The sequence below is a fragment of the Carlito syrichta genome, unplaced genomic scaffold (assembly GCF_000164805.1).
Source record: "Carlito syrichta isolate Samal-C Ts95f unplaced genomic scaffold, Tarsius_syrichta-2.0.1 Scaffold303045, whole genome shotgun sequence".
Classification (NCBI taxonomy): domain Eukaryota; kingdom Metazoa; phylum Chordata; class Mammalia; order Primates; family Tarsiidae; genus Carlito; species Carlito syrichta.
The window spans coordinates 512,542-530,027 of record NW_007247141.1 but is presented as its reverse complement, the minus strand read 5'-3'; the positions used below and the strand labels follow the sequence as shown (position 1 = coordinate 530,027).

The 17,486-nt window shown below is 37.8% G+C and overlaps 1 protein-coding gene across 6 annotated transcripts in view; it reads left to right on the top strand.

Moving 5' to 3' along the window:
- The window catches only part of MPDZ (multiple PDZ domain crumbs cell polarity complex component), a 182,036-nt gene that overhangs the window by 46,515 nt on the left and 118,035 nt on the right, over positions 1–17,486 (top strand). For all 6 annotated transcript variants that reach the window (XM_008057527.1, XM_008057532.2, XM_008057528.2 and 3 more), the window contains 6 exons: positions 8,312–8,512; positions 8,896–9,035; positions 10,334–10,547; positions 11,272–11,400; positions 13,731–13,940; positions 17,318–17,432. In XM_008057527.1, coding sequence (XP_008055718.1) covers positions 8,312–8,512; positions 8,896–9,035; positions 10,334–10,547; positions 11,272–11,400; positions 13,731–13,940; positions 17,318–17,432 — 1,009 coding nt within the window. The remainder of the gene's footprint in view (positions 1–8,311; positions 8,513–8,895; positions 9,036–10,333; positions 10,548–11,271; positions 11,401–13,730; positions 13,941–17,317; positions 17,433–17,486) is intronic.

Here is a 17,486-nt window from a genome sequence, read left to right as displayed (position 1 = left end):
GTCTTGAACTCGTGGGCTCAGGCAATCCTCTCACCTCGGCCTCCCAAAGTGCTGGGATTATAGGCATGAACTACTGCACCCGACCAGTTTTCTTTTCTTTTTTTTTAATTGCTGAGTGGTATTCCATGGTATAGATGTATCTATTGAGGGACATTTTGTTTGTTTGCAGATTTTCACTGTTATCGATAAAGCTGCAGTGAGTACTTATGCACAGAATTTTGGTTTTCATTTCTCTGCAATAAGTTTCCACAAGTGCAGTAGCTGGATTGCACGATAGATGCATGTTTATTTGTTCTTAGACACCAGTAAACTGTTTTACAGTGGGACCATACCACTTTACATTCCCACCAGCAGTGTATGAGCAACTCAGTTTCTTCACAGCCTCACTGTTCTGCTAGGTTTATGGTGATGTCTCTTGGTTATTTGGATCTTCATTTCTTCAGTGTCTGTGATGCCAGTCTTCTTTGGTGGATTTATTTGCCATCTGTATATCCCCTTTCATGAAACCTCACCTTGTGGATTTTGCTTATTTTCTAATTGGATTTTTTCTAACTACTGAAAATGTGTTGAATGTTCTTTACATATTCTAGAGATGAGTCGTTGGTCAGAAATGTGCATCCTTGACTTATTGGATTTTACTTTAATTCATACTTTTACCACTTTCTAGAAAATTCAAGGAACCTAGATAATCTCAGCCCTGTTTACCCCACTCTTACCTTTTGTGTAACTGGATGTACTTTAATTTCACAGATATTTGGTAGTTCACACATTTAGACTATTTACTGTTTTAAGAAGTTTCTGCTGATTTACATTTTTAAAACTTTTTTGTATTATTCTTTTCGGCATTAGGGATATTCTATCTCAGATAATTTTCTTTTTGCCTGAGATTTCACTTTGATGCTTCCTTTGTCCAAATCTGGGGTGTGTGTGTGTGTGTGTGTGTGCGCGCGCATGCACGTGCGCATGTGCATGCGTGTTTGTATGTGTATTATCTGTATGTGTTTGTGTGTTGTAAAAATCTAGGTTGTCAGATATGTATATATGTATTTATGTATTTATTCTTGAGTTGAAGTCTCACTCTGTTGCCCAGGCTGGAGTGCAGTGGCACGATCACAGCTCACCACATTTCCTGGGCCCAGGCAATTCTTCTACCTCAGCCTCCCGAGAAGCTGGTACTACAGGTGCACGCCACCATGCCTGTCTAATTTTTTGATTTTTAGTAAAGATGAAATCTCACTGTGTTCCCCAGGTTGGACTCAAACTCCTAGGCTCAGGTAATCCTCCTGCCTTGGCCTTTCAAAGTGCTAGAATTATAGGGAGGAGCCACCACACCTGGCCTGTTTTTATTTTTTAATCATTTTGTTAGCTTCCTGCTTTCATTGTTTCTCTTGAGACGTCAGCTGTTGGTCTTATTCTTCACTGGACATAAGACACCTTTTTGCTGTAGTGACTTTTAAGGTTATCCTTCTGTCTTGGCTTTCAGTTTTGCTATAATATAATATGCTGTAGTAGTCAGCCTCTAAGATGCTTCAGTATTTCCTGCCTTCTGACATTTGTACTCTTGTGGAATCCCTTCTTTATTGGCGTGATGGGCTGGACTGACTTCCTTGCTTTTCATCAGTAGAATATGGGAGAAGTGTTGGTTTCTTTTTGATACCTTGGAAGTTTTTTTAATTGAGTCAGGGTCTTACTCTGTCACCTAGGCTGGAGTTCATAGGCATACTCACGGCTCATGGCAGCCTCGAACGCCTAGACTCAAGGGACTCTCCCTCCTGTGCCTCTTGAGTAGCTGGGATTAAAGGCATGCATACCTGGCTAATCTTTTGATTTTTTGTAGAGATGAGGTCTTGCTATGCTGCTCAGGTTAGTCTCTAACTCCTGTGCTCAAGTAGTTTTCCCTCCTCGAACTCCCAAAGTGCTGGGATTACAGGCATGAGTCACTGTGACTAGCCTTTCTCTCTCTCTCTTTTTTTTTTAAAAACAGCTCTTATACATATTTTTACTTTTTCTCAGTGGAAAGGTACTCTGATGCAGCTATTCCCATAGAGTGAGCTTAATTGTATATAGAACTAAAGATAAACTACGTTTTCTTGAGACACTTTTGTAGAAGTGACTCTCTTAGTTACCTGCAAATGAGTAACATGCTATAAGACTGTCTGTGTCTCCTATAAAGCATATGGACTGATATTCAGGGCATGAAACATCCGTCTGGTCAGATACTCTCTCGCTTGTGTCCTTTTCTAGCTCTTACCAGCTAAGTGTGCTTTTGTCAAAAGGTTGTTTTAAATGCTATTTATGCCAGTTGTACTTATTTTATAATTCCATAATTTTATTATGTAATATAAAATTTTATGACAAGATTTTTAAAATTTAAAACTCATTTAAAGTTTTTGAAAGACTATATAGATGACTTGATAAAACAGTTGTTGATGAACTTGTTACTTATGTTTGTTCAAGCTGTAAAACACTGAGGAAAGATCTCATAAAAATCCAAAAGAATTCTTTAATGAAGTTGTTTCTCAATCTCCAAATTCTTACTGTATCTCAGAAACCGAAATAAAACATGACACCCTCTTATATGAGTGTGGCTTAGGCAACAAAGAACTTAAGAATTGTCCAGTGTTGAAGCTATATTCAGAGAAGACCTTATCCGTATATCAAGAGACTTGTGACTGAACATACTTATATTTTAAGTTAAAAGAAAATTCTTACGTTATATGTCTTTCCTTTATTATGATTTCTGCTTTATCTGACCTTTTAGATAACTGAACTAATTACTGGTTCTGTCCGCATCTTGTATGAGGGCTTCTCCTCTAGTATTAAATACTGAGAGGATATTTAACACAAGTAATTGCAAACTTTTTAATTGGGTAATTTGCATAATCTTTATTTAGGTTATATGTTAGGTAATAGCACTAATTAAAATCCACAAATTAATATATTTTATTTACCGAGCACATGCAAACCCTTTTTAGACTGAAATTCTCAGCCAGAACGTAAACTGACAACAGATAATTCGTTGGCAACGCTTGCTCACTTACTAGCAACTCCCATGAATTATACAGATTGTTTATCTGTACATAAAAATCACCAGATATTTGTGTTTTCTTGTGTTTATATTCTATAAACCAAGAATGAGAGTCAAGTTCTTTTCAATAAACATTTATAAATGTGACGACTTTGAACAGACCGATCAAGGCAAATAAGAGTCATTCCTATTCCTCAAAGAGATTATTAGTCAGAGATCCATTTTAATAAATAATTTATTATTATTATTATTATTATTATTTTTTTTTTTTGAGTTGGAGTCTCACTCCGTCGCCCAGACTGGAGTGCAGTGGCCGCTCCCGGCCACCGCAGCCTCGACCTGCTGGGCTCCGGCGATCTTTCCGCTCTGCGTTCCGAGTAGCTGGAATTACAGGCATGCGCTGCCACGCTCGACTGATTTTTTGATTTATTGTAGAGATGAGGTCTCACTGCCCAGGCGGGTCTCGAACCCGCGGGCTCAGGCAATCCATTTACCTCAGCCTCCCAAAGGCACGGGATTACAGGCTGAGCCACCGAGCCCGGTTTAATAAATAATTTTAACAAAATCAAAAGGTGCCTTTCTTCTTCTTCTTCTTCTGAATTGGAGTCTCACTGTTGCCCAGGCTTGAGTCCAGTAACACGATCACAACTCACTGCGGCCTCAAACTCCTGGGCTCAAGGGATCCTTCTGCCCCAGCCTCCCGAGTTGCTTAGACTACAGGCCTGTCATAAACTAATTTTTTTGATTTTTTGTAGAGACGGGGTCTCACTGTGTGCCGAGGCTGGTTTCAAACTCCGTGGGTCAAGCAGTCCTCCTACCTCAGCCTTCTAAAGTGCTGGGAATACAGACATAAGCCACTGGGCCTGGCCTCTGTGCTTTTTAGAAATTAGTATACATTTGTAAATTTAGAAACTTTTTAATGATGGTATAGTTAAATTCTAGTTTTTTAATGTGTGATCTCTATAACGCTTGGTTTTACATTCATGTAGACCTCAAGGGCAGGTAGGAAGCAAGAGAAGTCATTGACATACATCAAACCTTTACCGATTAGGAGATGGCAATTGATATTGAATATTTTTATACAGTTCGCGTATTGTAATATTGTACTTGTTCTGCTCTTACTAATTTTACTCTTGGAATGCCTTCACACCAGTCTTCCATAATATCAAAGCTTCTACTTTACCACGAATTTCTTATAGAGAGACTCTATTCTTGGAATGTGATTTGTTCATTCTGGCTTACCATAGCATAAGTCCAAATATTTTTTTCCTTTGCAAATATACCATAACCATTAGGTCCTGGTGTGTGGGATCTTCAGCCTGTCATAAATTTCATTATGCCATCTGCTTCAACCTGAGTGGTATATTTTCCGCTGGCAGACTTTACTGAAGTTTCCATGGCGCAGGATAAAAAAAAAAATCAGGCTTGGCATAAGAAGCTTGCTTTTGAAAAAATAATAATTGATCATGCCTGCTGTAAATTTTAAAATAAGCGTTTGAAAGGATTTCCAAAACTCCTCTCAACACGTTGATCTCTTTTTTATCCTATGCATTCTAAATAGTCAACATAATGGTTGAGTTATTGGTAACTTTGGTAACCTAATGAGTGTTTTGTTTTATTTTTAAGGACAGGTAACAAACGCTTAGGTATGGATTGGTGACATATTTTGAAACATTTTGATAGCTTCTGTCAATGGATGTGCTTTACCTGATGTTTTATTTCCAAACATGATATCTCAAATGACTCTATGCTTTGTGTATAGTACAAAGATGATAGGATATAAACTTCTTAGGTGTGTGACTTTGTGTAATTTCATCATCTGTGAAATTGAGATGATATTTGGAAAGTTGTTTGGGAGATTGGAGTAAGTCCTTAAACAATAGATAAACATTTATTCTGCAAATGTATGTTGAACGCCAACTCTGTGTGAGGCACTTTACTATAGAATGAAGACATTGTAGAAAATAAAATGGTCAAATGTTTCCGCTGGAGGATTTTTACATTCTAGTCTGTCTTTACTCACTGGGGTAAAAAACCTACATGACAGCAGGGTGTATGTCAGGTGATAATAAGTGCCATGAAGGGTGATCTCAAGGAGCACAATTGTGAGTTCTGGCTTGGAGAGACTTGTCAGAGAAGACTTCTCTGAAGTTGGACTGGGCACATCTGGGTGGGGTTCAGAGGTACGCAGGTGAATATTTGGGATGTACTGGCTTGTTGACAGAGTGAGCAGCTTGATACCTTGAGGCCACTTGAAGAGGTCAGTACAACTGAAGCTAAGCTAGTGAGGGACAGAGTGCTAGAGATGTGATCACCGACAGCATTGATGTCATCTTTCTCTTTATTTACTTATTTTGAGTTGGAGTCTCACTCCTATCGCCCAGGCTGAAGCGCAGTAAGCACGCACAGGGCCACCGCAGCTGCGACCTGCTGGGCTCCGGCAATCCTTCCGCCTCAGCCTTCCAAGTAGCTGGAACTACAGACACACACCACCATGCCCAGCTAGTTCTTTGTGATTTATTGTAGAGACGAGGTCTCACCAAGTCTTGAACCCAGATTCAGGCAGTCCTCTCACCTTGGCCTCCCAAAGTGCTCGGATTATAGGCTGAGCCACCATGCCTGGCCAATGGAAGTCATTTTTCTGATAAGTAATTATAGATTTAAAAAAAAAGTCACATCCAAGACATCCGGCAGAAATATGAATTTAGGATGGACTGTTTTCACTGTTTTATCTATTATCAGATTTAATGTGTGGATCTCTTTATAATCGGCACACACAAGCAGTTTTAGAACCTTTTCCCAAAACTGAAGGATATTTTCACGGTTTTAACTTATGTTGTTGTGCTTGGAGTAAGCCAGGCTACAAAGTCTGAGGGCCCGGTCCCCCAAACTGCCAACATTGCCCAACACTTCTGATACCAACTAAAATGAATTAAGGTCCAGCTACAAAGTTAAAGGGATAAGTATACACAAAAGCAGCCTCCCTTCTGACACTGGTTGTAAGTTTGGGAGGTTTCCCACACTACCCTTGGGTTTCATAATTCACTAAGTCTTAGAGTATTCACTGAAATCTATTATACTCATGGTTATGATCTATTACAGGGAAAAAGCAGCCAATGTATAGTTTTCGCCCAGGGTTCCTGGCTCATAACTCCCTTAGCACTTGTTGCAGCCTTTTTGTTACAATGTTGGGTGTGTCAGGCCTCAGGGAAGGTCTCATAAACAGAATTTCTCTGACTCTCTCCTGCCTTCCTTTCACCTACCCCAAGGCAGGATCCTAATCTTCCCTTTCTTTTCTTATTATGGATCTTAAAATACTCCACAGAGAGGATCCCACTCTATCCATTAGGGAAGAAATGCTGATGTCATGAAGCTTCTGTAAAAACCCAAGAGAACTGGGTTCAGAGAACTTCCCAATAGGGGAAGGAGGTTCTTAGAGGGTGGCACTCCCAGGGAGGGCATGGAAGCTCCTCTCATCTCCTTCCACACCTCACCCACATATCTCTTCATCTGCATCCTTTGTAATAGCCCTTATAATAAACTGGTAAATATTAAAAAAAAAAGTCAGCCAAAGGAAGAGATGCATAGACAGAATATAAGAGGATTCCGAACCTGAATCTTCCCTTGTCCTGGGAAGTGTCACTCTCCCAGAACCAATGTGTGGCATGCATGGGGTCCGGTCATGTGTCACTTGATGACGGAGATACAATCTGAGAGATGCATCATCTGGCAGTTTCATTGTTGTGCAAATGTCACAGAGTGCACTTACACGGATACACACCTAGGCTGTAGGGTATAGCCTGTTGCTATATTGTATAGGCATCCTACAGGAGGCAGCTGTAACCCAGTGGTAAATACTCGTCTATCTGAACATACCCAGACATAGCAAAGGGACAATAAAAAATGTGACGTCAAAGGTCTGTACAGCTGGAGCTAAGTGTATGAATGGCACGTACCTTTCTAGGCATTGTGTAGGGCACACGGACCATGAATGGAACTTTCGGGACTACTGGTTGCTCTGGGTGAGTCAGCGCATGAGTGAAGAGTCAATGGGAAGGCCCCAGACATGGCTGTGTACTGTATACTCTGTGGACTTCATAAGCGCTGTACTCTTAGGCTGCATTACATTTACAGAAATTTTCCTTTCTTCAATATAAGTTAACCTTAGCTTGCTGTAGCTTGTTTACTTTCTAAAGGTCTCAATTCTTTTTAAAGCTTGTAACTCTTTGGAAGTACCACTCAGCTTCAAATACAAACACATTGCATAGCTACACAAACGTTTTCTTTCTTTATGTTTGCATTCTATAAGCATTTCTCTATTTTTAAGTGGTGTGTTTTTAATTTCTTTTACTTTTTAAAGTTTTTTCGCTAAACACTAAGAGACACACACATTAGCCTGGGCTTCCACAGGGTCGGGACCATCAATGCCACGCTTTCTCCTTGCCCCACTGGAGTGTCTTCAGGGGCAACATGCATGGAGCTGTCACCTCCTGGGATACCGATGCCTTCTTCCAGAATCCCTCCTGAAGGACTCACCAGTTAGCTTTTTTGTTGTTGTTGTTAAATAAGCAGAAGGAATACATTCTAAGGTAATGACAAAAAGCCAGAGCAGTAGGTTTGCTTACACCAGGATCACCACAAACATGTAAGTATGTGTTGCACTACCACGTTATGACAGTTTTGCTGTCACTAGGTGATAGGAGTTTTTTAGCTTTGTGTGAATTCTATGGGACCACCATTGTACATGCAGCCCATCATTGACTGAAACAATGTTATGTGGCACCTGACTGTGTCACAGACCCAGGAGGATCATCTGAGCTTGCTGTTCCATTTTTTTTATCGGAGTGTTATTTTATAGGCATGATGATTGATTGATTGCCCACACGATTGAACTTAGACTCAGGGTTTAGGCTTATATCATGTGGCCTTGTGACCCACCATGAATAGCAAAGATACCCCATCCCTTGGAGAAATTCCAAGAGTTTAAAGGTTACTTCCTAGGAGTTGGGAACAAAAATGGAATATACATATGTTTCTATGGGTATTTTATCTGAATTTGTTGTTTTGTTTTCCCATCTGATAAATTGTGCTACACTTAATGTTCTTGTGTACACATCTTTGTGTATTATTCTCATTTTTTGCTTGAAATACATTTCTTGAAGTAGAATTGCTGGATCAAAGGTTATGAACAGTTTGGAATTTTATTATTCCCCTTCTTGGGATATCTTCTTTGAAATAGTTCATGGAATGTCAGATTCTTAATAAGCTCTGCATTGCTCTTAGGTAAACACTGCAACTTCAAATACTGAATATGCCCACGTTCCTCATGTCAGTCCAGCTGTAATTCCCACTCTGCAAAATGAATCATTTTTATTATCTCCGAATAATGGGAATCTGGAAGCACTTACAGGATCTGGGACGCCACATATCAATGGGAAACCTGCTTGTGACGAATTTGATCAGCTGATCAAAAATATGGCTCAGGTGAGATCATTTCTTCCTATTAGCTATAAAACCTTTAATATCTTAAGAGTGTGACCAAGTTCCGGGTAATTTGAAGAATATAGTGCCATTTAGGACATCTGAAAAAACTAGGATGAAAAAGCAGTCAATTTTGTGGAAGTTTAGATGAAGAGTTTTTTCTATTATAGATTAAAAAATCATCACGATTTAAGTTGAATATTTTATGTTGTATTCTTGAAACGTTCTTAGGATAAATGCAGTGTGCCATCCTAAGCCGTGAGTGCTAAAAATGATGTTAGAAAATTACGAGCCAATTTTTTTAAGCAAAGTAATGCCACCGATAAGATGACTGTGACTACAGTCATGGGCTTTTAATTTTATTTCTTGCTTTGTTTCCTGAACAGGGTCGCCACATAGAGGTTTTTGAGCTCCTCAAACCCTCCTGTGGCGGACTTGGGTTTAGTGTCGTGGGACTGCGGAGTGAAAACAGAGGCGAGCTGGGAATATTTGTACAAGAGATCCAAGAAGGCAGCGTGGCTTACAGGTGAGATGGTCACAGCATCTTCTTTGTTTTTGATACCACGTTCTGAAGGTTTTGATCACTATGGGGGAGTTTAGAAAAACAATACGGCATAGAAGCAAACAAAAAAGCTGAACATATTGGATATTAACAAGTCTTTAGAAGTCATTAACATTGTTGTGATAAAAAAGCAAGTTTTTTGAAGTGAGCGTAGCTTTTACATAAGCTACACTTTCATTACATTTTAGTAAGGAAAGCTTTCATTACACTTTAGTAAGGAAAGACAAATTTGAGTAGAATATTATTTTCATTGTTATTAAATGGACCCTTTTAAATGAGATTTAAAAATTACTGTACTGAAAACGATCCATGATCATTTCAGTTGTATGTTGTTAATATACTCCAAATAACAATGAAATACAGTTATCCAGCAATATCCCCGGGACCCCCGCGGGTACCCAAATCTGTGAATGCTGAAATTCCATATAAAAAATGGTGTAGTATTTGCATATAACCTGTGCATATCACCACATACACTTTAAACCATCCTTAGATTACTTATAATTCTTAGTACAATGTAAATACTATGTAAATAGTTGTCACACTGTATTGTTTGTTTTAATCATTTTTTACTGTTGTATTTTTATTTATTATTATTATAATTTTCCCATATATTTGATCCACAGTTGGTTGAATTCATGGATGTGGAACCCATGGGCTCAGAGGGCCAACTGTATATGCATGTACACTTTCATGTTTAGACAGTAGGAACATCTGAGATAGAATGCATTGGCTGAGTGGCTTGCTGATGAAAAGAGTACTCTTAAACAGGAGGTATTGATTAGGGGTAGCAGTGGAATTACCCCAAGATATTTGATCACCTGGAACCAAAACATGCGTTTTTAAGAGTAGAACTGCAGAAAAAGGTCTAGAAAGTGTGGAAATTAAAAATAGGATTGAAAATAACTTGGGACTGGGCTGGGTGGCTCAACCTGTCATCTCAGCACTTTGGGAGACCAAGGTGAGCAGATTGCCTGAGCCTGTGGGTTCGAGACCAGCCCGGGAAACTTGGTGAGACCTTGTCTCTACAAGAACTGAAAACTTAGCCGGGCATGGTAGCACACGCCTGTAGTTCTGACTACTTGGAAGCCTGAAGCGGAAGGATCCCTGGAGTCCCATGAGTGTGCCACTGCATTCCAACCTGGGAGACAGAGTGGGACTCTGACTCAAAAAAACCAAAATAACTTGAACATCCTTGTCAGAGAAGCTTGACATTCCTGAGAGCTCTCAGATATCTTTACCCCCTTTTTAATCCTTGACAGAGATGGAAGATTGAAAGAAACAGATCAGATTCTTGCTATCAATGGACAGGCACTTGATCAGACAATTACACACCAGCAGGCTATCAGCATCCTGCAGAAAGCCAAAGATTCGGTCCAGCTGGTTATCGCTAGAGGCTCGTTACCCTCGATCATGAGCCCCATAGTTTCCCGTTCTCCATCAGCAGCCAGCACGATTTCAGCTCACTCTAATCCGGTGAGCACCTCTCAGTTTCAAAAGGAACAGATATCTTTTTTCTAGTTCTTTTTGGTTGTCTCCACGTTTCTAACTGCTGTAGGTTATTGTACTTCTTGAGCTTTTCTCTTTCTCATCTTTATCTCCCTAGCTTGAAATATTGGTTATTTAATTATGATTTAAGTTTATAGCTCTTAATCCAACTTTTACTTTTCTTTGGATAGTATTTTATTTGATGGTATTCTTTAAAAAAAAAAGTCCCTTAACAAAACTGACTTTATCTGTAGACAGATATAATCTTGATTTTGCTTTATAAATTATACAATTATATTGTTACAGTTAGCTGTCAGTGACTTTAAGAAGTCATCAAATTTGGAATCCTGCCTCAAGGCAGGATTATGCAGAAGACATTCCTAACACATGACTGTTTTCTTTTTTCCTTTGATCTTTTTTTAAAAAAAAGTTCTCCAAGAGATCTTGCAAATCAGTGCCTATCTTTAACTGGTGAATTGCAGTTGTTATAATGAAATATTGATAGTTTCAAAAATAATTTTATCAATAGCAGTAACATTCAGTTAAAAGAGAAACAGATTAAATGGACAGGACCTCGTTAGGCCTCGTTATTGTGTCTGAATTTAATTATTTACTACTAATCACAAAATAATAATCATAACAATGTCTGCTGAATATAAAATTTTAGCTTTTTGTATATTTTCACACATTTATATATGAGCTTTGTTTTTAGGTTCACTGGCAGCATGTGGAAACTATTGAATTGGTAAATGATGGATCAGGTCTGGGCTTTGGTATCATAGGAGGAAAAGCGACTGGTGTGATAGTAAAAACCATTCTGCCAGGAGGAGTCGCTGATCAGGTAAACTACTCCCATTGTTTTTTTTTCCTGCTTTATCAAATAATGTGGCTTCATCAGTCATATATGTGGTTAGGAAGAAGAAATCCTTGGCCTTAAACAACGTCAAAGAAACCATTAGAATCTTTTATTGGTCTCTTCCTGAAGTATTCTTTTAGACATTTGAAAAGGGACATCAATCTTAACTTATAGTCATAGATGAGTTTATCACTCTTTTTTTAATAAATAAAAAAAGAACTTTTATTAAGCTCGTTCAAGTCTTCTAGAAACTCTGAAAAATCACCATTTTCAATTTATAGTTGATGAAACATTCAGAGAGTTCAAGTAATATATTCAAATTAATATAACTGTATAGTTAAACAATTAACGAGGCTAAACTTAATTCTAGCTACATCCAACAAGTACTACAATGTTCACTAAGTCCTTCGCCTAAGCAAATATGAGGCAAGGCTGTGAGTTTCTTGGTTCTTTCATTTAATATGTTTTAGATACATTTTATTTTATTTTTTATTTTTATTTTTTGAGTTGGAGTCTCACTCCATTGCCCAGGCTGGAGTGCAGTGGCATGCTCACAGCCACCCCAGTGTTGACCTGCTGGGCTTAGGTGATCCTTCCACCTCAGCCTTCCAAGTAGCCAGAACTACAAGTACGCACTACCATGCCCAGATAATTTTTTGATTGATTGTAGAGATGAGGTCTTGCCAAGTTGCCCAGTCTGTTCTCGAACCCGTGAGCTCAGGCAGTCCTCTTGCCTCGGCCTCCCAAAGTGCTGGGATTACAGGCTTGAGCCACCACGCCCGGCCTTAGATACATTTTAAAATTAGAACGAATAGTAGTGTTTCTGATCACCGATGTCTTAGAAATTATTCAACACCTTAACTGTCTGTAATATTTCTAATCATCAAGTGAAATGACATTTTTATGCCTCTCTATCTTACAAAAAGTATATATAATCTAGTGGATAACAGAACTTGGATAACATGAAAGTGTTTTGTAAGTGCCACTGTCACAAGAGGCTCCCACTCTTCAGAACCTCAGGCGAAAGCCAAGGTTTTGGTTTTGAAATTTGTGGAGGTAGTTAGCTCCCCTTTGTTTTTATGATCATAAATCATATTTATAAATTTAGTCATCTGTTTTAAATGAAAAAAACTTTATTTGAGGAGGGCAGAATAAGATTCAACTTGTCCCTTTGGTGATGGCTTACTGGTATCATCTCTGTATAGAAAGCACAGCCCTATTTTTACCACTTTAGAGTAGTTTATTGAAGCACTGCCATTTATGTTATGTGACAGTGTTGCAGTGTATGTGATTTGACAAGCTCTGTAGTTTACATAACTATTTCCTTGATTATAGCATTTTGTTGATAAAGCTGTTGTTTTGCATGTGTTTGACAAACTGGGAAGTCAGGTTCATCTGACATTTTCTATATTCATGAATGAAAGTCCTATTTAATGGCAACTTTGTCATTAGAGGTACTAACAGCCATATAATAGTATGCAAATTTTTCTCTTAAACTTTAGCTAGCATTTAGCAGTATCAAATGAATGTGCCCAGTTGACAAGCTTGTGATATTTCATACGTTTTGTCTTCAGTATACAGCTACGCCCTCCAACATTATAGATGCTTGCCACATGCCACTTTTTAAATTCACATTTAAATTAGTTAAAATTAAATGAAAGTACAAATTCAGTTCCTCAGGTGGACTAGCCATATTTCACATGTTCCACATGTCACTAGTTATAACTGTTTGGGGCAGACCAGAAGAGTTCCATCATTGTTGAAAGATTTATTGGACTGTGCTTGTATGGAATGCTACAACACTGCTTTTCACTCCACACACTTGTCTGAACTTTCACCTCACAAGGGTTTCATTTGTAAAGAGTTCTTTGGGACATTCATAATTGAAGTGGCCAGGTGGAAAATTGTGGTATTAATACCATGCTTTCTTTTGCTTCATACCACATTTTGAGTAGTGTATATTTTACATAGTAACTTCACATACATTTTGCGTAATGGGATTTTTTTTCCTTTCTAGCCCTCAAAAATATCATGACAAGGCATTTTTTTTCTTGCATTTTGTGGGTAAAAATCTAAATAAAAAAAGTTCGTATCAACTATTGATTTAAGTAGTATCTGTGAATTCCATTTACTTATATCACACTGATGATGCTAGGATTTTTCAGAAGACAGTTAATGTCACAACTACATGTTTACTGTCCATGATTGGAAATTTGTATTATGGCCATTTTTTATTTTTCCCTTTCCCACATTTAGGACTTATCTGATGCAGTTATAAAAATAATAGCCTAATTATTCCACCTCTCTTTACTCAGCATGGACGATTATGTAGCGGAGACCACATTCTCAAGATCGGTGACACAGATCTAGCAGGAATGAGCAGTGAGCAAGTAGCACAGGTCCTCAGGCAGTGTGGAAATAGGGTTAAGTTGATGATTGCAAGAGGGGCCATAGAAGAACACACAGCACCTGCCTCTTTGGGCATCACCATTTCCTCATCCTCATCTTCGACACCAGAGATGCGGGTAAGTAGGTGAAAATAGTGTGAAAGCCAGAGCAATGAGCACATAGATGACAGAGATGTTTATTTAGAAACTATACTTACTAATGTTCACATGTTAGTACTAAAGAATGAAACCAAATTCAAATGTAGGCACGCTTTAGCACTAACAATGTTTTATTAATCAGGAACAATGTCTAAAACAGATAAAAAGTAGATTGCTTAAAAATAGTAGATTATTATTTCCCATTTTTCTCTAGGCAACGCATTTATGGGGATAATGTTTTGAAGTATGGGTACAATTTTAAATAATTATTTACTACTAATACCTAATATGTTTAATTCTATTTTGCCTTTAATTAGAAGGTGAATCATAGTTCTCATCGTTTCCTTTCTTACTTTTTTTTTGGAGTTGGAGTTTCACTCTGTTGCCTAGACTGGACTGCAGTGGCATGCTTATGGACACTGCACCCTCGACTTGCTGGGCTTAGGAAATTCTTCTGCCTCAGCCTTCCAAGTAGCTGATCATGCCAACACGCCCATTCCTTTTCAACAACTTTCTTTTCATGTCTTAGTTTTAGTTTTAGGTGTGTGTGTGGGGGCGGGTGGGGGCAGGCTTAGTGGGAGTGAGTAAAACTGAAAGTTACTGTTTTCAGGTATGTCTTAGAACTGTTATCTGATTTGCAATGAGTAGTCATTATTCTTGACCCAGTTATATAATTTTTTAAACAAAAGTCATAAGTATAGCATTATACCTTTGTTATTAACTTGATCTGAAAAAAGCCAGAAATTTTCAGAATTATTGGAAAGTAGTGACTATCTCAGCTGAATTTACAGATAACAAGACTGTAAATAGCAACAAAATAATTTTATCCAGAAATCTTTTAAATATTTAAGAAGAAAATTGCACCCAATTTCTAGATAAGCTTTATAGCAAATACAAGTCCTGTATTCCTTTACATACGTACATCTTTGGATTCCCTACATAGCTGTAAAGACATCTATGTTTTCTTCTATTAAAATTCTTTCTAAACAGTTGCTGCAGATTCTTTTTTAATATCCTAGCCTCTCTACAAGCTCTTTAAAACTTTATTAGAACACTTGAAATTTCCATGATTCTGTTGTTTTTAAGATTGCATTTCATTGCTTCTTTTTTTTTTTTTTTTTTTTTTTTGCAAAGAGAAAGAAATAAAGAAAGCAAGCTTGTTTGTGAAAATGTTTAAATGGCATTCTTTTGTGGTAAACAAAACATTTTATTCAGCAATATATAAATGAATGCAATACCGAACACCACTTGATGTAATTGAAAGCTTAGAAAAATATCTATTCTGTGCATATCATCATTTCTGAAGCTTGTGCCCCTTTTAAAACCATTCGATAGTCAAATTGCCACTCTCTAAAATAGCACTCGCATGTCTTATTAAAAATAGAAAACACATTTGTTTCAATTGAAGCAGATTTCATCCTGTCATTTTCTTGTAATTATCTAAACTTTAAACTTTTGCTAAGTTTGCACAGATAATTATGTGCAATGAAAAAAATAAATCAAACTTGACTGTAAAATTATATCTCATTTAGGTGGACTATCAGTGAGATATAGTCACAGTTTGCTTAAGGAAAATTAACAAGTGTTACCAGCTTAGCCCCAACCTGCATCCCTGCTGGAACCCATAACCTTGGCTTGGGTTGGCTTCTCTTGGAGTTCTTTGTGGAATCCCCTGACATTACAAGAATACATGTTGCCGGCAGCTCACTGACCCTGCACTGGCCCATGCATGTGTGATTTTAGGGAGCCTTGCTCTTCAGCGAAACGTACAATTGATAGCTATTGTACCTGTCAGGGAAGGGGGACAGCTGAGAAATCTACTTTCAGCTGTCACTCCAGGAATAAGGGATGCCAATGCAACAAGGCATACTTTCCTTATAAGGAGCTTTTCATATTAAAAGCTGAATTTTTTTTTATCATCCGAATTTTATTTTATTTTTAACTATCATGTTTCTCAGTAAAAAATGCTTCAACATGTTATTTCTTTTTTAAAATTTTTATTATTTATTTTATTTGAGAGATGTGGGGTATGGTTCAGGATTAGGTAGACAAGTGGCCATTGTACGGGTAAAGCTTGGACCTCCCTTTGGTCCACACTTTGCGTAGTCTGAGATCAGGTACCCTTATGGATGTAGTCCTCCCTCCCCACACCCCGGCAGTGTCACGCTACTGCCAATCCCTTTCTTATAGTATGATGGTAAATGTCCAGGGTCATTCTGAGTGAACATGTGATACTCTGTTCTTTGTTTCTGTGATAGATCACTGAGTATGGTAGACTCTGAATCCATCCAAGTTGCTGCAAAGTCCCTATGTTTGTCTTTCTTTATGGCTGCATGATATTCCATTGTGTATACGTACCACATTTTTAAAAAATCCAGTTCAGTTTTGATGGGCAGCATGGTCGGTTCCGTGTTTTGGCTATTGTGAAGGGTGCTGCAGTAAACATACATGTGCAGGTATCTTTAAAGGTTGAATTTGCAAAACACATAAAAGGATGATTTGAAATAGTTCCTTGGTGCATTTCACTGGTTTTTAAAATAAGGCATAAGTCTATTCATGTCTGCAGCATAGATTAACTAGTATTCAAGGTATTAGAATCAACGATAAATTTAAGATTATAACAGCAACCAACGGGTGGGCACTATGGCCCTTGTATTCTCCTAGGGATTTTACATACTGTGTGTCGTTTAAGAGTAAGGGTTCTACAACCGAATTTTTTGGATTTGAATTCTGCTTTTACTAGATTGCTAGTTTTTTGTTTTTAGAAAAGATCATGTTCCTCAGTCATGGAGAGAAATTGATGTAATAATTTTATCTACCTCATAGACTGACTATCAGGAATGATGAAATAAGACATATCAAGTGTCTGTTGCATAGAAGCTGCTCAATAAATCATAGCTGGACTGCTTGTTATTTTCCTGTTAGACAGTTGAGCAAAGTGATGGTTCTTTCTAGATTAAGTGACAAAGCTAGTTTTGAGCTTGTTGATCTGAATTCAAAATGTGTGTTTTTTCAACTATGCTGCATCTTGGCTTCTTATCATGAAGATGAGCCATCTCTGAATTTGTTAATGAGAAATGACTTGATTTTTAAAATTTAATATACACAACAATAGTGTATCTATCTCATAAGAAGTGGTCCAGTGTTCTTCCTGACATTTCTTTCTGAGGAAAAATGTGTTTGTGTTCAGTCTATGTTGTCAGGATTCAAGGAATAATCTCTACTGTAAATCTCTAGCAGAGTTCTCTAGCATTGCATTATGCTATATTATTCTTAAGTTAAGGCTGTGGCTTCTCTAAGCTTACCTTGTTTATGTAAATGTTTATTTCCCTGTGTTTTTAATGATTCTATTTTAGGTTGATGCTTCCACTCAGAAAAGTGAAGAAAGTGAAACATTTGATGTGGAGCTCACTAAAAATGTCCAAGGATTAGGAATTACCATCGCTGGTTACATTGGAGATAAAAAATTAGGTAATTTTAAACATTAAATTTTTTTTTTTTTTTTTTTTGAGTTGGAGTCTCAGT